The 24,228-nt window shown below is 49.0% G+C and overlaps 1 protein-coding gene across 1 annotated transcript in view; it reads left to right on the forward strand.

Moving 5' to 3' along the window:
• Positions 1–24,228, forward strand: part of FOXK2 (forkhead box K2) — an 83,747-nt gene that overhangs the window by 35,102 nt on the left and 24,417 nt on the right. The window contains 3 exon segments of the mRNA XM_003913622.3: positions 6,422–6,616; positions 11,060–11,207; positions 14,757–14,903. Of these exon segments, the coding sequence (XP_003913671.2) occupies positions 6,422–6,616; positions 11,060–11,207; positions 14,757–14,903 (490 nt within the window).

The raw sequence follows: 24,228 nt of genomic DNA on the forward strand, positions 1-24,228 counted from the left end.
GGGTGGATCACAAGGTCAGGAGATGGAGACCATCCTGGCTACACGGTGAAACCCCGTCTCTACTAAAAATACAAAAAAAAAATTAGCTGGGCGAGGTGGTGGGCACCTGTAGTCCCAGCTATTCTGGAGGCTGAGGCAGGAGAATGGCGTGAACCCGGGAGGCGGAGCTTGCAGTGAGCTGAGATTGTGCCACTGCACTCCAGCCTGGGTGACAGAGCGAGACTCAGTCTCAAAAAAAAAAAAAGAAAAGAAATAGGTCATTGTCAGCACAAAAGCATAGAAAATGGCACAGTGAACCCCCCATACCTGTCACATGATCCACGTTTTGCTACTTTCTACATCCATCGGCATGGACGGCTTTTATTTTTTTAAAAAAACTGTCTATTGAAGTGTCCAGAAAGGTGTGTGTATCATGCATATGCAACTGATGCATTTTTGCAGACAGGAACTCTCACCAATGCAGTCAGAATCCAGATTAAGAAAAAGCAAGTTGGCCGAGCGCTGTGGCTCAAGCCTGTAATCCCAGCACTTTGGGAGGCCGAGGCGGGCGGATCACGAGGTCAGGAGATCGAGACCATCCTAGCTAACATGGTGAAACCCCATATCTACTAAAAATACAAAAAATTATCCGGGCGAGGTGGCAGGCGCCTGTAGTCCCAGCTACTTGGGAGGCTGAGGCAAGAGAATGGCATGAACCTGGGAGGCGGAGCTGGTAAGGAGCTGAGATCGTGCCACTGCACCCCAGCCTGGGCGACAGAGCGAGACTCCGTCTCAAAAAAAAAAAAAAAAAAGTTGGCTGGGCACGGCGGCTGGCCTCTGTCTTTTTTTTTTTTAACTAGAAATAGGATCTTGCTATGTTGCCCAGGCTAGAGTACAGTGGTACGACCACAGCTCACTGCAGCCTCAAACTCCCAGGCTCAAGCAACCTTCCTGCCTCAGCCTCCAAGCCACTGGAACTACAGGTGTGCACCACCACGCCTGGGTAAGTTTTTAAACATTTTTTGTAGATAAGCGGGGATCTTGCTGTGTTGCTGATGCTGGTCTTGAACTCCTGGACTCAAGTGATCTTCCTGCCTCAGCCTCCCTAAATGCTGGAATTACAGGTGTGAGCCACTGCACCTGGCCCCTCTCCTCGTTTTCAATGCCCTGTGCTGAGGATCCTCTGCCGTGGAATGTCGTCACAGCACTGATCGTCCGTTATCTTTAACTGGAAACATTGGGGTTGGGTCCAGTGGCCCACACCTGTACTCCCAGTACTTTGGGAGGCCAAGACAGGAGGATCACTTGAGCCCAGGAGTTTGTGACCAGTCTGGGTGACCCTGGGGGACCCTGTCTCTACAAAAAATGATAATAATAATAAGTTAGCTGAACATGGTGGCGTGTGCCTGTAGTCCTAGCTACTCAAGAGGCCGAGACAGCAGGATCCCTTGAGCCTGGGAAATTGAGGCTACAGTGAGTCATGATTGCGCTGCTGCACTCCAACCTGGGCTACAGAGCGAGACCCGGCCTCAAAACGAAAAGGAAACAGAACCAGATACAAGGGAAGGATGGCTCAGTGTGGCAGTGCCCTGTCCTGCGGAGAGCACTCCGCCAGGCCTGGACTAGGACATGCGTGACTCTAGGGAGAAGTGCGAGCTCACAGGTAATATGGGGGTGTGGTCCTGTTGTGTGAAAAGCAAGCGAAACACTCAGAGGATATTGGGTTCCCCATCGTTCCAGAGCTGCTGCCCCAGCAGAGGAGGAAGAGCTCGCCTCTTTCCCTGTTGGAATTGTACGCACTGCTGGAGCTCTCTCCTGGGAGGACCGGCAGGGAGCGTGTTCTGGTCAAGGGTGAGCCTTCTGCAGAAGTTCAGGGTGGACGTAGAATAAATATAGCACAGTGGACACCAGATGCGTCTGTGGGAAGAAGTCACTGCTGACATCTTTTTTTTTTTTTTTTTTTTGAGACGGAGTCTAGCTCTGTCACCCAGGCTGGAGTGCAGTGGCACGATCTTGGCTCACTGCAACCTCCACCTCCCGGGTTCACACCATTCTCCTGCCTCAGCCTCCTGAGTAGGTGGGACTACAGGCGCCACCACCACATCTGGCTGATTTTTTGTATTTTTAGTAGAGACGAGGTTGTTAGCCAGGATGGTTTGCATCTCCTGACCTGGTGATCCGCCCGCCTTGGCCTCCCAAAGTACTGGGATTACAGGCTTGAGCCACCACGCCTGGCTGTTTTTTCTTTTCTTTTCTTTTCTTTTTTAAAGACAGAGTCCCGCTCTGTCACCTGGGCTGGAGTGCAATGGTGAGATCTCAGCTCACTTCAACCTCCGCCTCCCGGGTTCAAGTGATTCTCCTTCCTCAGCCTTTTGAGTAGCTGAGATTATAGGTGCCTGCCACCACGCCCAGCTAATTTTTGTATTTTTAGTAGAGATGGTGTTTAACCATGTTGGTCAGGCTGGTCTCAAACTCCTGACCTCAGGTAATCCTCCTGCCTCGGCCTCCCAAAGTCCTGGGATGAGAGGCGTGAGCTTCTGTGCCTGGCCTAGTAGTACAGTGTTTGATTTGATGTCCTGAGTGTCTGTATGTGGGTGTGGAGTGCGGTTTTCCACTGGGCTTCAGTCTGAGGTTGCGCGGTTGGTGCTCACTGTTCTTCCCATCTCCGCTTCTGGCTGGCGACTGTGCGGGTGTGGACTCCGCAGCTGCCCAGCTCAGAGCCAGAGTCGTGTGTAGAGCCCAGCAGGGATGGCGGAGCCGCTTGGCATCCACGCAGCTTGCCCTGTTTGTGTCCACGTGGTTCTGCTGTGAGAACCCCTGGGTTGTAAGCTGTTAGGCTGGTATGAGAGGGTGGGTGGTCCTGGCAACATGCCCCCGCGTGAGACGGGCTGCTCGTTAGCGGTGAGGAGGACTCAGGAGAGGGTGGGTGGGAGTCTAGGGTAGCTTGCGGATCCTGCTGGAACCTTGTGCCAGGCCGGTCTTCCTTGTTGTCCTCAGACGCGACAGCTATACACACACACAACGCCCCATCCACCCCCCTTGTTTGCAGAATCTACAGGTAATGTCTGTGTAAAGGGAGCCGAACTCTGTCAGATCTCAGATACATGACAGGTGATCAGTTTTATTATTTATTGTGTATTTATTTAGAGCAGTACTGAAAGCTTATTAAAAAGCTCTAGAGCGGAAGGAAAAGAGGAAAAGTGCACTTGGAAGAGGGCCGGGCGGGTGACGAGAGATTCAGTGCCAGTTTTCTTTAAAATGTTTTTGAATTTGGAAAGTCTGAAGCCAGCAGTGAATGTCACTAAATGTGAAGTGTTGCAACTCTTTGCTCTAGATATATTTTTTTTTTTGAAATGGAGTCTCGCTCTGTCGCCCAGGCTGGAGTGCATTGGCGGGATCTCGGCTCACTGCAGCCTCTGCCTCCCGAGTTCAAGAGATTCTCCTGCCTCAGCCTCCCGAGTAGCTGGGATTACACGTGTGTGCCACCACCCAGGCTAATTTTTTTGTATTTTTGGTAGAGACGGGGTTTCAGCATGTTAGCCAGGATGGTCTTGATCTCCTGACCTCATGGTCTGCCTGCCTCGGCCTCCCAAAGTCCTGGAATTACAGGTGTGAGCCGCCGCGCCTGGCCGTTCTCCCTGTTGTTTAAGGGAAGTGGTCTCACTCCGTTGCGCAGGCTGGCTTTGAGCTCCTGGGCTCAAGCGATTCCACCCCTGGCTTTGTGATGCAGCTGGAAGCATTTTGCTATCTTCTATTTTACCGATTCTTTTTCTTTTTCCTTTGGTTTCGATACCAGTGGTCTATTTCTGTCTTGGTCTTAGTTGATTCAGTTAATAATTTGCAAGGATGTAAAATCAAATAGAGCTTTATACACCAAAAGATCAGTGTCTTAAATATATCATTTACAGACGAGGTCAGGCACTGTGGTTTACGCCTGTAATTTCAGCACTTTGGGAGACTGAGGTGGGCGGATCTCCTAAGCCCAGAAGTTTGAGACCAGCCAGGGAAACAGAGCCTGGCATGGTGGTATGTGCCTCTAGTCCCAGCTACTCAGGAAGTTGGTGCGGAGGATCGCTTGAGCCTGCGAGTTCAAGGCTGTAGTGGGTCAGTGACCGTGCCTTTGCGCTCCAGCCTGGGTCACAGGGTCTTTGCTGACCCGGCTAGTCTCGAATTCCTAGGCTCAAGCAATCCTCCCTCCCCAGCCTCCCAAAGTGCAAGGATTACAGGTGTGAGTCACTCTGCCCAGCCTTCAGACCTTTTCTCCTGAAGGTGAGCAAGAAAGGAAGGTGGCTTATTTTTTCAGTGTCGTAACAGGGAATTTGGCAGAGAAGCTTTTTCAGTTTTCACGATGGGCAGGTTTTGAAGGCCAGAGCTGATGGCACTGGTGGACGGACTCCAGTGTTTCTGGCCTGAGTGCCTCTGTGCTGCCTGTCTGCTGAGGGGAGTCCTGGGAGGGGAGCGTTGGCTAGGAGTCTTGTTTGAGACCCAGTGTTGATGCATATGAGGGGCCAGAGTGTAGGGAAACCCTGCAGCTGAAGGTGGGGATTTTGGAGCTATTTGGGTACGTGTAGAGTTCAAGGTCCAAGGCCTGGATGAGCTAGGAGTCAGGATAGAGGGAGAAACTGGAGTCGAGGCCTGGAGCATTGAACATTGAACATTGGGTGGTAAAGAGAGGAGGCTCTGGTAAGGGATTGAAAAGGAGCGCTGCAAAGCGGAAACCAGAGATTCTGGTGTCTTGGATACCCAGGAGGTGGTCGCTCTGTGAGGTTCTGCTCTGTCCCCCAAGACTGGGGCAGGACTGGCTGTCCTGCCTGTGCCTCACCGGGGAAGGAGAAGGGCGAGGGGAGGCAGCAGCAGTGCAGCAAAGAAGCAAGTGTTGAAACCCTCGGGTGCTGCCCTTCCTGACCCCAGCTAGTGTCAGGAAGTGTCTCCTCGGAGATGTCCCTGAAGTGGGAGGGCCATGGCGTAGCCTCTGACCTCCTCAGGCTGGACCCTTCTAGGGCAGGTGCCCCGTAGGGCAGGGTGATGGGCAGAGCCTTCCTCTGTGGCCGGAGTGCCCGTACTGGGTGCACAGATGTGAGCTGGGCTGAGTGTGGCCAGCCACTTGTTTGGGTTGTTTGTAGACAGACAAATAGGCTGTTGTTGAACTGGGTTCATGGTGGGAACTTAGAGACTCTCAGAGTCTAAAATTTAACTGTCGTGTTAAATTTTATTCTTTGAAGGTATTTGGCTTGCGTGACCTTTGTTTGGTTACGTTTTACTTGAGTCATGTCAAGGAAGCTACATGAAGTGTGAACCAGGGTTTTCCACTGCAAACCTTCTCCCCTGTAGCTTTAATGTCCCTGGCTCTTGGTTTGCCAGAGCCAACAGTGAAAAAAGTGATAGGAGTTTTTATTTAAAGAAAAGGAGGCCGGGTGCCCTGGCTCATGCCTGTAATCCCAGCACTTTGGGAAGCCGAGGTGGGTAGGACGGCGCAGATTGGGAATCTAGGACCAAGCCTCTGACATGGAGAAACTCCTGTCTCTACAAAATACAAAATTAGGCCGGCGTGCAGCTGGTGCCTGGCCTGTAATCCCTCCAGCCACTCGGGAGGGCTGAGGCAGAATCCTTGAACCTGGGAGGCTGGAGGCTGCAGGTTTGAGATGGCACCCCGGGTGACCCATTTGGTGATGTAAGAACTAAACTCCCGCTTCTTTAAAAAAAAAAAAAAAAAAAAAAAGGAAAGGAATTTATTTTTCAATAAGAAACCACAGAGTTGTTATTGCTTTGTAGACCCAGATATCGTAGGCGTTTATTTGAAAGAAAAGAGATAATTGGGTATTTGAGTTTTGACAAGCCCAGGTATTCCAAAAACATTTGTGCACTTAGCTCTAGTATGGAGTCGTAGATCATGGTATTTCCAGGGTCTTGAGTCTGCGCTTTTATTGGGAGACGTAATCTTGGTTTTAGATCATGCTGGAAGACTCCCTGCCAGAGCTCACTCTGCAGCCTCAATTCTCCTGGGTCACCTGCTTAATCCTCCTGCCTCAAGAGCTGGCCCCTGAGTGGTCTGGGACCACAGGCATGCACCACCACACCTGGCTAATTTTTTGCGGTTTTTGTAGAGGTGGGGTCTCGCTGTGTTGCAAAGGCTGGTCTTGACCTCCTGGACCCAAGTGATCTGCCTGCCTCAGCCTCCCAAAGTGCTGGGATTACAAGCATGAGCTACGATACCTGATCTTTTCTGTGCTTTTAATTTTCCTGTGTGGCTGGTCTAAATAGTGTTTTCTTACTGGTGTTTTTTAAGTCATGAAGCAGTTTGTTAGACAACTTGTAAGAACACGGTGAGCTGAGCTTGGAGGTGTTGTATACACGTCCTCAGCCATTCCAGTGTTGTGGGGACTCTGCTCCTACCCTGGCTGGGACAGCAAAAGGGTGCTGATGGTGGGTTTTTCTTTTCCAGGTGCACGTTCAGGTTCCCGAGCACAAACATCAAGATAACGTTTACTGCCCTGTCCAGCGAGAAGAGGGAGAAGCAGGAGCTGTCTGAGTCTCCGGTGAAGGCCGTACAGCCGCACATCTCACCCCTGACCATCAACATTCCAGACACCATGGCCCACCTCATCAGCCCTCTGCCCTCCCCAACAGGAACCATCAGGTGTGGCCATGGGATGGGAACTGGAGCAAGTCCTCAGTTCCAGCTGCCCCCAAGTGTCCTCCTCCCTCTGGGCGCTGACTTTTACGTGGAGAGAGAGATGAAGGTGCTGAAAATACTGGGAATTTCTGCCTGAATTCCCAGATTAGGAGCGCAGTCTCAAAGGTCTCATGGTTTTATTTACTCTAGTCTTTTTTTTGAGGATGGGCAGTCTCTCTCTTTCTACGTCTAGGCTGGAGTTTTGGCTGATCTCAGCTCTTTCACACTGCAAGCCCTGCTCTCCTCAGTGGGTTCAAGTGATTCTCCTGCCTTTAGCCTCCCTGAGGCTGGGATCACAGGCACAGCCAAATTCTACGCCTTGGCTAATTTTTACTTCTTGCAGATTTGGAGCCACTCATATCACTGGCTGGTCTCACCCTCCCACCTCAAGTGATCCCACCACTTCAGCCTCCTGCTAGACTTTCATAGGCTGAGCCTCACTGCCTGGCCTGTTTGCTCATTCTTAAAGTATTTCTTAAAGTGTTGTATTTTTTAAGATGAGTCTTGCACTGTTGCTCCATGCTGGAGCAGTGGTGCAGTCTCGCTCACTGCAACCTCTGCCTCCCTGTGCCCCTGGCCTGCCCTCAGCCTCCTTGAGTAGCTGGGGGCCACAGGCATGTGCCACTATACCCGCTAATTTTTTTTAGACATTTTAGTAGAGAATGGGATTTCAAATGCCACAGGCTGTCTCAAACTCCTGACCTTGTGGACCACTCCAAAGTGCTGGATTACAGGCCTGAGCCACCACAGCTGGCCGCTGCAGACAGGGTTCTGGCTTGTGTTGAAAGGGATGAACTCAGGACTCCTGGATGTTAGTAAGCAACCCTCCTGCCTTGGCCTCCCCGGCAGCCATTAACACGGGGTCCCACCTCTCAAAATGCCCATTCTGGATTCTTTTCATTGGAGTATAAATGGAAGGGCAGACAGTGGTCTAAAGTCTGAGATAGATTTTAAGTTGAATTTTGAATTTTTTAGAGAGCCCACAGCCTGAAGAACCATGAGCCAATTAAACATCTTTTCTTTCTTTTTTTTAAAAAGAAGAATAGAGAGCCGAGAAATAAACCCTCACATGATGTAGTCAAATGATTTTTTTTTTTGAGATGGAGTTTCGCCCTTTTTGCCCAGGCTGGAGTGCAATGCGTGGTCTTGGCTCACTGCAACCTCTGCCTCCCAGGTTGAAGCAATTCTCATGCCTCAGTCTCCTGAGTAGCTGGGATTACAGGCATGCACCACCACGCCCGGCTAATTTTGTATTTTTAGTAGAGACGGGATTTCTCCATGTTGGTCAGGGTGGTCTTGAAATCCTGACCTCAAGTGATCCTCCCGCCTCGGCCTGCCAAAGTGCTGAGATTACGGGCATGAGCCACTGTGCCCGGCCTCATCAAAATGGTTTTTGACGAGGGTGCCAAGACTATTCATTCAGACTTTCCAACAAGTGGCACTAGGTAAACTGTGTGTCCACATGGAAAATAATGAATTTGGGCCCTTATATCATGTGCAAAAATTAACTGAAAATGGATCAAAGGCCTAAATTTAAGGCCTGAAACTGTAAAATTCTTAGAAGAAAACTTAGGCAAAACCCCCATGACATTGGATTTGGTATTGATGTCTTGCATTTGATACCAAAGGCACAGGCAACAGAAGAAAAAGACAAATTGAACTCCTTGAAAATTAAAAAAATTTGTCCACCAAAAGACAACTTAAGTAGTAAAAAGGTGTTCTACAGAATGGGAGTAAATATTTGCAAATCATACATCTGACCAAGGGATTAATATCCAGATTATAGAGACAACTCCTAAAACTCAACAACAAAGAAACAAAAGACTCAGTTCAAAAGAAAGACGTTCTTTCAAAGAAGATATAGAAATGGCCAAAAGTACATGAAAAGATATTCAACATCAGTAGTTATTAGGGAAATGCCAATCAAAATACAGTGAGATCCCACCTCACACCCATTGGATTGACTGCTGTGAAAAACAAAAAACCCAGAGAATAGTGTTAGTGAGGACGTGGAGAAATTGGAACTGTTGTGCGCTGTTGCGAGGAATGCCAAACCGTGCAGCTGCTGTGGAAACAGTCTAGCGGTTCCTCAAAAAACTAAAAATAGAATTACCATGTGATCCAGCAACCCCACTTCTGGATGTAGACCCAAACTGAAGGCAGGTTCTTGAAGAAATATTTGTATGCCCGTTTTCATAGCAGCCTCATGCACAATTTTCAGAGGATAGAAGATACAATGGAATATTATTCAGCCTTAAAAAGGAAGGAAATCCTGACATATGCTAAAACATGAATTAATCCTGAGGACATTATGCTCAGTGAAATAAGCCAGTCATTGAGATTCCTAGAGTATCACATTCGCGTAGACGGAAGGCAGAATGGAGGTGGCCAGGGGCTGGGGGCGGGGAGGGGGAGCCCGTGTTTCTCGGGGACAGAGCTTCAGTTTGGGAAATGAGAACATTCTGGAGGGAGTGGTGGGATGGCTGCACCTCTGTGTGAATGCGCTTCACGCTGTTGAAGTGTGCAGTTTAAAATGGTTAAAATGGTAAATTTTATGTTGTGTATATTTTACCACAAAGGAAAAAAAAAAGGCCCCCTGGAAAAGCTTCTGTCATGCATGTGTTTGTGAAATGGAGGCATGGCTGGTGGACTCTGGCCACCATCCTGTGCCTGGTGCTGTCCCAGAGCAGCCCTGGCTGGTGTCAGGGCCTTCCCGTCGCTGCCCTCTCTCCTGTTGCTCCTTCGCTGAGGCTGCCATCTCTCTTTCCCACTTTGGTTGAATTTGGCTGAACATAACTGAGTGGGCCAAATAGTAGATGTGTGGGTGGGTAGGCAAAAGTCAAGTCCTGCCACCCAGTGCTTATTAAGCACTACATAAAAAGGACACAGAATTCACTGGAGGAGAATGTGCCCGAGTTTGCCTGAGTCACATACAGCTCACTGCCGAGCAGCAGCCTTGAAGACCCCACATACAAGAGTGATTGACAGCAGCGGTGGGCACAGGGGAAGGGTCGCAGCTGCAGCCCTGAGGTTGGGTCGGCTCCCGACTCAGCCTCTCCTCTCACCGACCACTTTCTCTTCGTCCTGTGTTTCCTTGCTTGCCCCACTCCACACCTGCACAGACCTTTGTCAGGGGAACCCAGGTCCCCGGGGCCTCCAGGTGGAGTGAGCCTGAGCGACCTGACTTTCCAAACCTGCCATCCAACCAGCAGGTCACTTGCCTTCCTCAGGCCACACTGGCTGCATCCTCCACTTGTTAAAAGTTGGCTCTTTAAACTCATAAATTGTAGATGCCACGAGTCTGTCGTTCCTGCTGTTTCTCACTGCTTTAAGGATGTTTGCTGGCATTGAGCAAATACTTGTTGAATGGACGAGTGAGTATACCAGTGGTGCATATTCGTGGTGGAAGGTCTAAGAAGCACTGTGGAGGGCACAAGGCCACTGGTGGTTTGCCCTTTCCCTCCTCCTCCTCCCCACCTCTCCATCTCCCTGGTCCTCCTTTTCAGTTGTTTCTCAGAGGTCACGACTTTAGGTTTCTTTGTTATTTTTTTCTAGACCTTTTCTATGCATTTGCAGTGTTTTTTCCCCAAAACTCTTCTATAACGTAGAAAATGATCTTATCTTGATTTTGTTCCATTTCAATGGCTCGTTCTTTTTATTGAAGTGCAGAAAATGAGGCATGGAGAGAACCTGCAGCTCCTTGACTTACCAGAAATGCACGTGCCCTTTAATTGGCACAGAGATCAAGATCAGAACACTCACTCCCTGTGCCCCAGTCCAACCTGGTGGGAAAAAGTGCATGTCTGAAAACAGGGGCCTGATTCTTCGTTCTGGGTGCCCCTAGCTGACCTGCTGCTGTGTCCTGGGTGCCCCTAGCTGACCTGCTGCTGTGCCTTCAGCGGGTGTCCACGCCCACGGCTTCATCTTCAGTGGAACCGCTTGTTCCACTTCAGTTCCAGGGGCCTTGGCTGTCAGACCCCCTCCGCTGCGTAACTTTCCCTGTCTTTTCTGTGCCCCCTGTCACAGCTCCTCAGTGAGGACCTCTGCGCCTGTCCTGTGTCAGTTTGTGTCTTTAATAAGTTCTGGAACCATCTGGAGCCTAAGTTTCCTCACTGGTGAAATGAGTGGGCCACTGCCTCCCTTGAGAGCTTGTTTTACATATCATGAGCTGGCGTTTACAGAAGCAAATACCCTATTTCCACATTGCTTCTTGGGACGATCTTAAATTTCACAGATAGTTTATAAGAATCTGTGTTTCCATAGGAAATGCTGATATTCTCTTCCTTTTTTTTTTTTTTTTTTTTAACATTTTCGTATGTTTTCCCTATAATTAGAGCCAGTTGCTGAAGCACAGTAGGATGTGTGCTCTGTGACAGACTAATAGGAACAACCTTTTCTCTTCCACAGCGCTGCAAACTCCTGCCCCTCCAGCCCCCGGGGAGCGGGGTCTTCAGGGTACAAGGTGGGCCGAGTGATGCCATCTGACCTCAGTTTAATGGCTGACAACTCACAGCCTGAAAATGAAAAGGAAGCTTCAGGTGGAGACAGCCCGAAGGTAAAGGCTTTGTAGCCTTGAAGCAGCCCCTGGGGGAGAGTGTGCAGCCACAAGGCCCTCAGTGTCACCTGTCTGTCACTCACCTGCTGTCTCGTGCGGTGGGCCCCAGCCCTGCCAGGGCGTCGGTGGGGATGTGGGCTTGACTCTGGTGTTGCTGCTGACTGTGTTCTTGGTATTGGGGTTTTGCAGGCGTACTCTTTTAGTCATTCAACACACATCTTAGGATTCCCCTAATAGCAGCTGTAGGCCCAGGTGCTGAGCAGACAGCGGAAGATGGAGGAGTGCTTTGGTCTTTGTGGAGCTCATGTGCGTTTGTGCCGGAGTTTAGCCCCTTGTCCCAGACTCTGAAGGTTATGCGAATGCACACCCTGCCATTCATGATTGTATGGGGCACGTTTGTCCCTTGTTTGGACAGCAGTTGTTGAGAGTCACACTATGACCTGGCACGTTTTTGTTCTTTGACCCAGTAATTTTCCTTTTAGGACTTAGACCAAAGGAAATGGCGGAAAGTTTGTATAAAACAGCAGTATGCGGCTGGGTGCGGTGGCTCACGCCTGTAATCCCAGCACTTTGGGAGGCCGAGGCGGGCGGATCACTTGAGGTCAGGAGTTGGAGACCAGCCTGGTCAACATGGTGAAATCCCACTTCTACCAAAAAAATACAAAAAGCCAGGCGTGGAACAAAACGTGAATCTCAGCTGCTCTGGAGGCTGAGGCAGGAGTATCACTTGAACCCTGGGAGGCGGAGGTTGCAGTGAGCTGAGATCGTGCCATTGCACTCCGGCCTGGGTGACAGAGTGAGCTCCTGTTTCAAAAAAAAAAAAAAAGAATGCAACCTCAGTGTCCCTAGGGAACGGTGAAGGGTGATGAGGCTATTGTGGTTCCACTTAGGAAGAGCATGCAGAGTATTTGCTGATATGGAAATATTCCGGATGTAATGCTAGGTGGAAGAAAGAGAGTAAGAACCACGCGTGGTATTACTTGACATATTTAGGAAATGTGGTCTATCCCAGCAGAACGCAGCACAGCCATGAGAATGAATAAGCCACAGCCGTGCATCCCCCACCTGCGGCCGACTGCGGCGTCTGACACAGGGTGCTAGGCAAGGAGGGCACAGCCTGTGTGGTACCATTTCTGTCAGGCTTAAAATTGGACAAATCTAAATTGTATTGTTTCAGGATGCAGTCAAGTGGTAGGTTAGTAAATCCCAGCAAAACTGCGGTCACTGTAAGAAGTCAGTAGTAATGGTGGCCTCTTTGAGAGGTAGAGGTAGTGGGCTGAGAGGGCCCATATGAGCGTTTCGGGGATGCTGGTGGTGCCCCTGTCTCTTGACCTAATATACTGATGTTCACTTTGCAAAAATTTGTTCAGCTGACATAAATGTATCGTGAGCTTTTCTGTCTGTCTTAATGTTTTTCAATTTAAAAAGTTTTTAGAAATATAGAAAAAAGATCACAAGGAAATACACCAACAGCATAGGCACAGTGACGAAGGCTTTGTTAGCTGTTTAAAAGAAGAGACGTAGCAGGCAGTGTGGCATGCACCTGTAGTCACAGCTGCTCGGGAGGCTGAGGCAGGAGAATCAACTTGAGTTCAAAGCTGTGGTGAGCTGCGATCAAGCCTTGAATAGCCACTGTACTCTAGCCTGGGCAACATAGCAAGACCCTACCTAAAAAAAAAGAATCGGGTTTGTGGAGGGTCTTCTTGTGATTACGTTTTTCTGTTTAGAAAAAAAAGCGATAGGCCGAGCATGGTGGCTCACGCCTGTAGTCCCAGCACTTTGGGAGGCCGAGGCGGGTGGATCACGGGGTCAGGAGATAGAGACGAGACCATCCTAGCTAACACGGTGAAACCCTGTCTCTACTAAAAATACAAAAAAATTAGCCGGGCGTGGTGGCGGGCACCTGTAGTCCCAGCTACTTGGGAGGCTGAGGCAGGAGAATGGTGTGAACCCGAGAGGCGGAGCTTGCAGTGAGCCGAGATTGTGCCACTGCACTCCAGCCTGGGCGACAGAGTGAGACTCCGTCTCAAAAAAAAAAAAAAAAAAAAAAGTTGACTTTGGGAGGCCAACGTGGGTGGATCACTTGAGCTCAGGAGTTTGAGATCAGATTGGACAAAAAAGCAAGACCCTGTCTCTACGAAAATTAGCCGGGCCTAGTGGCATGCGCTTGGAGTCCCAGCTACTGGGGAGGCTGAGGTGGAAGGATCACCTGAGCCCTGGGAGTTCAGGCTTCAGTGAACCAAGATCACACCACTGCACTCTGGCCTGGGCAACAGAGTGAGACCCTGTCCCCAAAAAAGAAAGAAAGAAAGAAAAGACAAATGTCCCTTTGTCCACGCTGAGCTGTTAGCGCTGAACGCGGCCTGTGCTGTGGAATCCCATGTGGGCGCGTCCGATGTCCTTGCCTCCTGTCTGTCGGCCTGCCTGTTTCCCATTCCATTTGTGTTATCCTCGAACAGTATCTGTAATTGTACAACTTCATGTAAATAGTGTCATCGTGAATGTATTGTTTTGCAAATGCCTTTTTTCATCCAACATCATCTGTTGCTTTTCATCCATGTTGACAAGTGTGTTGTCCAGAAGTTTACAACCAGGGGTGGTTCCCTTTCCCAGTGGGCTTGTGCCGATACGTGTGGGTTTCAGGTTGTCACTATGACGAGGAACCACCAATGGCCTTGAAAGGGCCAGGACCAGGGATGCCAGCCTGTCAGCAGGGCACACAGCAGCCAGGATGTCTCCGACCCCAAGGCGGAGTCTCCATGGGGCTCTTTGTGGGCCAGGGGGCTGCTCCTCGTGGGCGGCGGGGGCTCCTTGTGGATGGGTATTTGGTGAGTCCAAGGGCTCTGAGCTGTCCTGGCCACTCCTGGTGCTCATGCCTGGGGAGGGGTGCTGCTGGCTCTGAGCCCTCAGCCAACCTTCCCCACCCCTCGCCTGGACCCCTGTGGTGGCCAACAGGATCTGGTCTTGGTTGAGGTGCTTTGCCTTGGACTCCACTGCGGTCAAACAGCCTTTATTTCTTCATTTTTGACATTTGTGTTTTTACTTATGTAATTTTTAATATTCTTTATAGTCTATAGTTTTCCATTTGCTTCCTCCATGTTTTCAAATTATGTTACTTTTATAGTAAGAACAATGAAGTATCAGGCTGGGTGCGGTGGCTCACGCCTGGAATCCCGTCACTTTGGGAGGCCAAGGCAGACGGATCACCTGCGGTCAGGAGTTTGGGACCAGTCTGACCAACATGGTGAAACTCCTTCTCTACTAAAACCACAAAAATTAGCTGGGCGTGGTGGCGGGCGCCTGTAGTCCCAGCTACTCAGGAGGCTGAGGCAGGAGAATCGCTTGAACCCGGTAGGTGGAGGTTGCAGTGAGCCGAGATTGCGCGGCTGCACTCCAGCCTGAGCGACAGAGCGAGACTCCATCTCAAAAAAAAAGAAAGATGAGGTATCAGAGGAACACTTAAAAGCACTGAGAATCTTTAAATCTAGTAAATTTAATACAAAATGTGTTAACTTCAATATTCTTTTTTGTTTGCTTTTTTAAATACAGGATGATTCAAAGCCACCTTACTCCTATGCACAACTAATAGTACAAGCAATTACAATGGCTCCGGACAAACAGCTCACCCTGAACGGAATTTATACGCACATCACTAAAAATTATCCCTACTATAGGACTGCGGACAAGGGCTGGCAGGTAAATGCCTTTCAGTTTGTTGTTAAATAGAGGCCGATTGATACTGAGAAGAAAGTTGAGTGGCTGCTATACTTAACACAGGCACAAGTTAGGAAGGTAGAAGGTGGCGGGGTGGGGGGGGGGGGGGGGCGGTGGTTGGAGCCTCCTGTGCTGAGAGGAAGAGGAGTTGGGGCTGGTGCTGCCATGCTCTGCCTCACCTTCCTTGCGTGGAGCAGAAGGAAACATGGTTCTGGAAGAGCATCTAGGCCTGCGTGCTTTACTGTTGTGGAAATTCATGCGTCCGCACAGGATTTGTGAAGTGTGGATTGTCTGAGATATTTCCCTTTGACCAATGCAGTTCATATTTGAAATGTAGGAAAAATTTGAAACCCAGCCTATCCTTCCCTTTGGCATTCTCCTCTCTTCCTCATCTAGTCCTGCTAATGGACAGAAGTTTTGAAGTTTGCAGAAACAGTTTTCAAACCATGTTTTACCAAGGAACACGTAGAAGACATCTTAACCAGTTGGTCGGAATATAAAACAGATGAACGTGGTGTGCCCTGTCTCAGCCGGGGAGCCCACCTGCTCGTGGAACCCCAGGGCTGCCTCCAAAAAACACTCTGAAATCTGCAAAATGTTCCCTTTGGTCAGCTCACACACCAATAATTTTAACCCTTTAGACTATGTAGGTTTTTTCTCTTTCTGTGTTATCTGTGTTGTGTTGGCTGTTTACTGGATGTATACGAGAATCTTGCTATTTGAGATAATTTGGCAGTGGGTAGGTTTGAAATATAGCATATTAAAAACATAGCAAGAGAAGAAATGTATGCATGCTTATAGTTTTTTAATTCATTAAGTAACCAGGAATATCTATAGAATTTCTTTGAGGCTTTCATGTAATGATTAAATGATCCTTAAAAAAACGTCTAAACTGCATGGCTTAGTGATGAGGGTGGTGCAGGGGCACCTGTTTTCTGTTTATTGAAGGGAAAAACCTTTTCTCTTTTAACCGCAGATGTATAAACATGTTATATTGAAAAATAGCCCACCAGCCGGGCATAGTAACTCATGCCTGTGATCCCAGCACTTTGGGAGCTGAGGCAGGTGGATCACGTGACTCTAGGATTTCGAGCGCAGCCTGGGCAACATGGCGAGACTCTGTCTCTACAAAAAAAAAAAAAATTAGCTGAGTGTGTTGGGTCACACCTGTAGTCCCAGCTACTCCGAAGGCCAAGGTGGGAGAATCACCTGAGCCCAGGAAGCAGAGGCTCTATCGTAAAAAGAAAAGAAAGCCTACCAGCCACGTCTTCCATATTTCCCTTGTGGAGGGGCTTGGGGGTCTTTAGTCATGGAAGGTACAGAATGAGACCCAACCTCCCCTCGACCCACTTGGTGCACCCCATGCCTGGAGTGTCTGTGCCCGGCCCTGCCCACCTCCCTGTTTACAGCAAGGGGGCATCTCTTAATTGACCATTAGGAAAATGCCGGATTTGGAGAGTTGTTCATATCCAGCCATGTCAGGGTCTCTTAACACATTGCATGCTGAATTCTGGCCGTATTTACTCTGTTTTAATCTTTTTATAAAAGTGAGGCTGTGCTTCAGACTATCTATATGTGTACGCACACACACATATACGTACTAACACACACAAAACCAGACGATAACTTCTACCCATGTTCCAGTGGCCATGGCTTTATGGCTTCGTCAAGGAGAGAAACTCCACATGGAGTCCAGCTGGCTCTGGGGGAGTGTGTGAGGATCCCTCAGAGTTTTAAGTGCAGCTTATTCTGATGGTTTGAAGTACCAGTTACCTGGGGCTTTGTGAGTATGTGTTTCTAAGAAGCTTTATTAGACTTTAATCTGTTTCTCTTAAGTGGTATTTCCGTGTGTTTTTTTCTAACATCTGTTTATTTGAGAACTACCTATGAATAGGACAAGGCTTTCTTGCTAAAGAGGGTGGATGGATAAAGGCCCGGCCTCAGTTTTGGGGGTGCCCTAGTCAGGAAGTCAGGACATGCCTTTTGGGGAGCAGAGCCCTTGGAGCAAGGCTCTTCTGGACCACATTCGCGAAGTGGCGAGGACCCCATGGGACCAACCCCTCATGCATGCACTGCTTTCTGTCATCTGTTGCAGGTGCCTGCACAGCCCACGTAGGCAGGGAATGACAGACTAGCACACATCAGGCACCCCTCTCTGCTGAACTGCTATTAAACTTGTTTCTGTTGAAACATTTTCTTTCCTGTCTAGATCAAGGTCTGTAAGTCTACAGCTGCATCTCTTGCCCCAGTAAGGCCGCTCCTGTGTCATTTCACACCTCGTGGCTCCAGCTAATTTAGCAGGAGAGGGATGAGTTTCTCCAGATTCCCCTTAGTTCATGGACACCTACTATCTCTCTCTTTTTTTTCTGAGACAGAGTTTTGCTCTTGTTGCCCTGGCTGGAGTGCAGTGGTGCGATCTCGGCTCACTGCAACCTCCACCTCCCAGGTTCAAGCGATTCTCCTGCCTCAGCCTCATGAGTAGCTGGGATTACAGGCATGAGCCACCACACCAAGCTACTTTTGTGTTTTTAGTAGAGACAGGGTTTCTCCATGTTGGTCAGGCTGGTCTTGAACTCCTGACCTCAGGTGATCTGCCTGCCTCGGTCTCCCAAAGTGTTGGGATTACAGGCATGAGCCACCACACCCGGCCAATGTACTCTTAATTTCTTTCTGTCCTCAGCTGTACCCTTGGCTGTTGGAATACTGACCCTCACGGGCTGTTCCTCTGCCATGAGATTCTCTGAGCTGCCCTTCCCAGTGCGTCAGACCTTATTCTGACCTTGTCCCTCTTGGCTTAAAACAAAAGCAAGGTGTTTTGCATTGTCTACCAATGGTGTGGCTTTTTGGTCAATCCTCAGAGGATATCTGAGGGTGAAATGAGACGGTCTGAGGACATCCGAGGGTGAAATGAGACGGTCTGAGGGCATGCGGGGGTGAGATGAGACGGTCGGAGGACATGCGGGGGTGAGATGAGACGGTCGGAGGACATGCGGGGGTGAGATGAGACGGTCGGAGGACGTGCGGGGGTGAGATGAGACGGTCGGAGGAATCCTGTTTGAAAAGATGCCGTATGTCTTTCCTTTGTTTGCATTTACCTGCTATGGTTTGTTTTTTTCATGGTAGAAAAGTATTTAATAAGTGACACATCAGTACAGAAACACACGGAGCTTATAGCTTGTCCTTTAAAACCAGGATGGCCAAGTGAAAAGTCAATACAGATTCTTATTTTTACTATTTAAAAAAATCAAAGGGACACACTGGGCATTGAACTATGTTTTTTCTTCTTTCTAGAGATGATGTACGTGTTTTCTGATAAGTAATCTACCACACATTGTACTAAAGCAGAGCAGCAAACAGCCAGGAAAGCTGTGCCCTGCCTGCTCCTCCCGCTGGGCTGCTCCTCCCGCTGGGCTGCTCCTCCGGCTGGGCTGGACCAGTGGAACAGCATCTCGGTAGGAAAGGAAGAAACTGCAGAGTCTCTAACCCAGAGAGCCTAACAAACTGGTTTATACAGAAAAGATCTTCAGCAAACACAGTAACATGCTGTAAGAATATGTTTTACTCTATTTCTAGCGCACACATACATGCATAGGTGCCCAGTCAAATAGGAACGAATGCCAATGTAGAAAGCATTTTTGCCTTCACAGCACTAACACCTAAAACGCACACGGCATATAATACTTTGATCTTTAAGTGGATAATCATGGAAGTCTCAAGATCACATCCACTAGGTTAGCCTGAGTATTCATTTATAAATACACATATTTTTAAAATAATGCTTTGGCCGGGCGCAGTGGCTCACCCTGTAATCCCAGCACTTTGGGAGGCCGAGGTGGGCGGATCACGAGGTCAGGAGATCAAGACCATCCTGGCTAACACGGTGAAACCTCGTCTCTACTAAAAATACAAAAAATTAGCCAGGTGAGGTGGCGGGCGCCTGTAGTCCTGGCTACTCTGGAGGCTGAGGCAGGAGAATGGCGTGAACCCAGGAGGCGGAGGTTGCAGTGAGCTGAGATCACGCCACAGCACTCCAGCCTGGGCGACAGAGCGAGACTCCGTCTCAAAAAAAAAAATAAAATAAAATAATGCTTCAAAGAGACTTCTAGAAACAGTGGGACTACATCTGGACCAGAATGAAGTGACACAAGGACTGCAAATATTAAGACTCGGGGTGGCTTTTCACGTGGAGCTTTTATGTAGAGGACGTCTCTTTCTGTTGATTCCTGCAGCTGAGACAAGCTGTGATCACAGGAGATTCCAAAATCTCAAGCTGGGCCTGAGTAACACCCTGGATAGACATCGGGAACCCCACTGAGGGCGAAGTACTGAAACTGAGTCATGTGAGAAAGATAACACCCTGGATAGACATCGGGAACCCCACTGAGGGCGAAGTACTGAAACTGAGTCATGTGAGAAAGATAACACCCTGGATAGACATCGGGAACCCCACTGAGGGTGAAGTGCTGAAGCAGGTCATGTGAGAAGATATACCCTGGATAGACATCAGGAACCCCACTGAGGCGAGAAGTACTGAAACTAGGTCATGTGAGAAAGACAACACCCTGGATAGACATCAGGGAACCCACGAGGGGCCCAGAGTGATACTGAAACTGGTTCATGTGAAAGATAACACCCTGGATAGACATCGGGAACCCCACTGAGGGCGAAGTACTGAAACTGGTTCATGTGAGAAAGATAACACCCTGGATAGACATCGGGAACCCCACTGAGGGTGAAAGTACTGAAACTAGTCATGTGAGAAGATAACACCCTGGATAGACATCGGGAACCCCACTGAGGGTGAAGTACTGAAACTGAGTCATGTGAGAAAAGATAACACCTAGACAGACATCGGGGAACCCCACTGAGGCAAAGTACTGAAACTGAGTCATGTGAAGATAACACCCTGGATGGGCATCAGGAACCCCACTGAGGGGCGAGAGTACTGAAACTGAGTCATGTGAGAAGATAACACCCTGGATAGACATCAGGGAACCCACTGAGGGTGAAATGCTGAAACTGAGTCATGTGAAAGATAACACCCTGGATGAACATCGGGAACCCACTGAGGGCGAAGTACTGAAACTGAGTCATGTGAGGAAAGATAACACCCTGGATGAACATCAGGAACCCCACTGAGGGTGAGAGTACTGAAACTGAGTCATGTGAGAAGATAACACCCTGGATGAACATCAGGAACCCCACTGAGGGTGAAGTGCAGAAACTGGTTCATGTGAGAAAGATAACACCTGGATAGACATCAGGAGGCCCACTGAGGGTGAAGTACTGAAACTGAGTCATGTGAGAAAGATAACACCCTGGATGAACATCAGGAACCCCACTGAGGGTGAAGTACTGAAACTGAGTCATGTGAGAAAGAATAACACCCTGGATAGACATCAGGAACCTTACTGAGGAAGTGAAGTACTGAAACTGAGTCATGTGAGAAAGATAACACCCTGGATGAACATCAGGAACCCACTGAGGGCAAGTACTGAAACTGGTTCATGTAGAAAGATAACACCCTGGATAGACATCAGGAACCCCACTGAGGGGCAGAAATACTGAAACTGAGTCATGTGAAGATAACACCCTGGATAGACATCAGGGAACCCCACTGAGGTGAAGTACTGAAACTGAGTCATGTGAGGAAAGATAACCCTGGATAGACATCAGGGAACCCCACTGAGGGCAGAAATACTGAAACTGAGTCATGTGAGAAAAGATAACACCCTGGATAGACATCAGGAACCCCACTGAGGGTGAAGTACTGAAACTGAGTCATGTGAGAAAGATAACACCCTGGATAGACATCGGGAACCCCACTGAGGGTGAAGTACTGAAACTGAGTCATGTGAGAAAGATAACACCCTGGATAGACATCGGGAACCCCACTGAGGGTGAAGTACTGAAACTGGTTCATGTGAGAAAGAGATGCAAATGTGTAAAGATTCACGCAGAGCCTGCTGGGACAGAGGGTCGAGGTGGATTCGTCCACACATACACACCAGCGGTGTGCTCAGGTGGTGGCCGTGGGTTTGTCCGCACGTACACACCAGCGTGTGTGCTGGGGAAGGGCCCCCCAGATGGAGTGCTTGACATGGGCTCGCTCCACAGGCGTCTGACTCAGAAGCTCCTGAGCGAAGTGTCTACTTGCGGGGGGAGGAGTACTACGGTTAATGGATACAAGAAGGTGTTTCGGGAGAAATAGGTCTAGAAGGGTTGGGTCATTTTGGTTTTGACCTGTCAATACTTAACATAAATGAAGAGTTACAAAATAGAGTCAGTCTTTTTCCAAGATGTATTCTGTCATCATGAGCTGAGCCTCTTGGGCCGGTGACATCCAGAATGTTCCCAGTTCATTGGCTGGCGGGAGGACCCAGTGCCGCAGATTGTTCCGGGAAGCTGGCACAGATGATTGACACAGCGAAGTCACCACCAAGCGACTGCTTAAGTCTGGTCCTCGGTCCTCGGTCTTCTTTTTCTGCTCTGTAGTCCAAAGAATCTGTGAAGGTAGCAGCATGTCCAGTGTGTCACCCGCTGCTTCATTTTTATGGTGCTGTGATGTGATGGTGAAAGCTGCCGTGTTGAGTCCAGGAATCCGCTGCAGCAGCTGTTCTTCAATACAGTTTTCTACCCAAAAAATGTATTCAGGCCGGGCACGGTGGCTCATGCCTGTAATCCCAGCACTTCGGGAGGCTGTGGCCGGTGGATCACCTGTGGTTGGAGGTTCGAGACCAGATGACCAACGTGGAGAAACCATGTCTCTACTAAAAATACAGTATTAGCTGGGTGTGGTGGTGGGCACCTGTAATCCCAGCTACTCGGGAGGCTGAAGCAGGAGAATCGCTTGAACCTGCGTGGCGGAGGTTGCAGTGAGCTGAGATCGTGTCATTGCACTCTAGCCTAGGCAACAAGAGTGAAACTCCGTCTCAAAAAAAAGAAAAAGAAATGTATTCATTAAAAATAGATGTGTAGGTGAGTTTATTCTCTTCCATGTCTTCAAACTCCAGGTCGTACCTGTTGGTGAAATTACTCTGTAATAACTGGAACTCGTCATCCATGATAATGTCATCTAAATATCCCACCACAATATCAGATTCATCAGAGGCGGAAGAGAAAGACAGCACAAAGCTCTCTTCTTCTAAGGCGTCCATCACTGCTGCCCCTATAGACTCCTGCCCTGCCTGCGGCCCAACCCGCATGCAGGGCGTGGCAGGCGACCTGGTTAAGGCCTCGCAACCAAGGCTGCAGCCTGCTCACTGCCCAGTCAGGTCAGCACCTGTGCGCCAGGCCCAGCCCTGGGTACCCGGCTGTGCCCACGTGCTGGCCCGGTCTCTGCACACCGCCAACACCACGGATCCGGGCCTCGGTGACTCCAAAATGATTTTTTATGGTTTTATAATTTTACCTAACCCGGAATTGAGATAATTGTTGTGACTGTGAAAAGTTTGAAAAGACGGGGCTCTCAGCCTCCAAAGGGACTAGAGCTGGTTCCTTTTATTTTTATTTTATTTTATTTTTATTTTTTTGGGGACAGAGTCTTACTCTGTCGCCCAGGCTGGAGTGCAGTGGCGTAATCTCAGCTCACTGCAACCTTTGCCTCCTGGGTTCAAGTGATTCTCCATCCTCAGCCTCCTGAGTAGCTGGGACTACAGGTGTGCGCCACCACGCCCAGCTAATTTTTGTGTTTTTTACTAGAGGTGGGATTTTGCTATGTTGGCCAGGCTGGGCTTGAACTCCTGACCTCAGGGGATCCACCCACCTTGGCCTCTCAAAGTGCTGGGATTGTAGGTATGAGCCACTGTGCCCATCCCTTGATCTCTTTTAAAGGAAGGACTGTGCTCTGGACTCACCCTCACCCCTGCTCTTTTGGAGGCATTCCTGGACATTAGACCCCTCCTCTGAAAGGAACGTGGCCTGTTCCTTCTCCTCAGTTTCTGCACACGTCCTTACTGTGCAGAATGCACACTGGAGGGCACTCAGGGCTGGGGGGTGTTAGATAGACAAACAGTCCTTGAGAAACTTGAGGTCTGCTTAGGAAAGCTGACCAGGAAGGCACAGAGGAGAGCCCCGGAAGGGAGGGAGCTGGTGCTCACGGAGGGCTGATTGTCAGTAGATGCTCAATTTGGAAAGCCTTTGGGAGAAAGATAATTTGCTCAGAATTGCACATCCTTTTCTTCATGTTTAGCGTTAAAGAATAACAGCCCACGTTTTCTCTGAAAGCTTTATAATTTCTGAATCATTAGAGTCCAGTCAATGTGGTTTTAGTACGTGTAGCAACAGAATGAAGGTACATCCATCCTGGGTTTGATCAAATTACAACGGCCTTAAATTACCTTAGAAACATAGTTAATTTATTCTCTTTGTGTCTACATTAAATGTCTCATTACTTCCCCATATTTTCTAGAGTCTTGTTGGCTGGCAAATCGCAAGTAATCTTTCCTTATTTGCCCTTGAAGTTGTTGTTAGGGAGATGGATTGGAGAATAAAATAGGTTAGAATCTATTCTGATGATGCAGACTGTGTTCTTGTATGTTTTCAGGACAGAAAGTAGCAGCTCCCCAATTCCACAGACCGACTTTGCGTCTCGTAAGTGATGGTGGTGGTGATGCAGGAGCAGGGCTTCTGGCCCGTGTCGCGTTCTTCTGCTCACAAGGCTAGAGTCTGGCCCTGAAGTCACCTTTTCTGCTTCCAGATTCCCACTGTACTGACCTTCTTTCCTCCTAGCAGCATGCAAATTAAATGACTCTGCGTCAGTCAGTACAGCCACAGTCTTCACTCCAGGGATGGTTGACTGCTTTCTGCTCTCCAGCGTCGGACGCCGTGTGGGGCAGTTCTTTCTGAGTTCCTGCTTAGGAGGACTGGTCCTGGCAGAACAGCCGAGAGGGCAACTGTCGACCTTCTCAGGCAGTGGCTGGGATTGCCGTTTGCACTGCTTGAGGGTTTTATATTACCATCGTCTGGGTTTGCTTTTCTTCAGTCACAGTCTTAGAATCCACCTTCTACTTCACACTTAAAATTGGTCACAGTCTCAGAATCTACCTTCTTCTTCATACTTAAAATTCTGAGAGCAGTTGGCAAAGCTTTGCCTTCTCTGTCCAGTAACAGTCATGTTTGATTTTCTGGAGGAATTGATAGAAAGACTGGGTGTCAGCTAAAGCAAAATAAAACATCATAGCAAGTATCTGTGGTTATTAGAATATTGGAAATCTCATGTGACGCCTGCACCTGTAAACAGTTTCCCAAAATCCCACACACAGCCTCGCCCCCTCTTCATGTTGCCCACCAAGTAGCTCCCATCCGT

The sequence above is a fragment of the Papio anubis genome, chromosome 17 (assembly GCF_008728515.1).
Source record: "Papio anubis isolate 15944 chromosome 17, Panubis1.0, whole genome shotgun sequence".
NCBI lineage: Eukaryota > Metazoa > Chordata > Mammalia > Primates > Cercopithecidae > Papio > Papio anubis.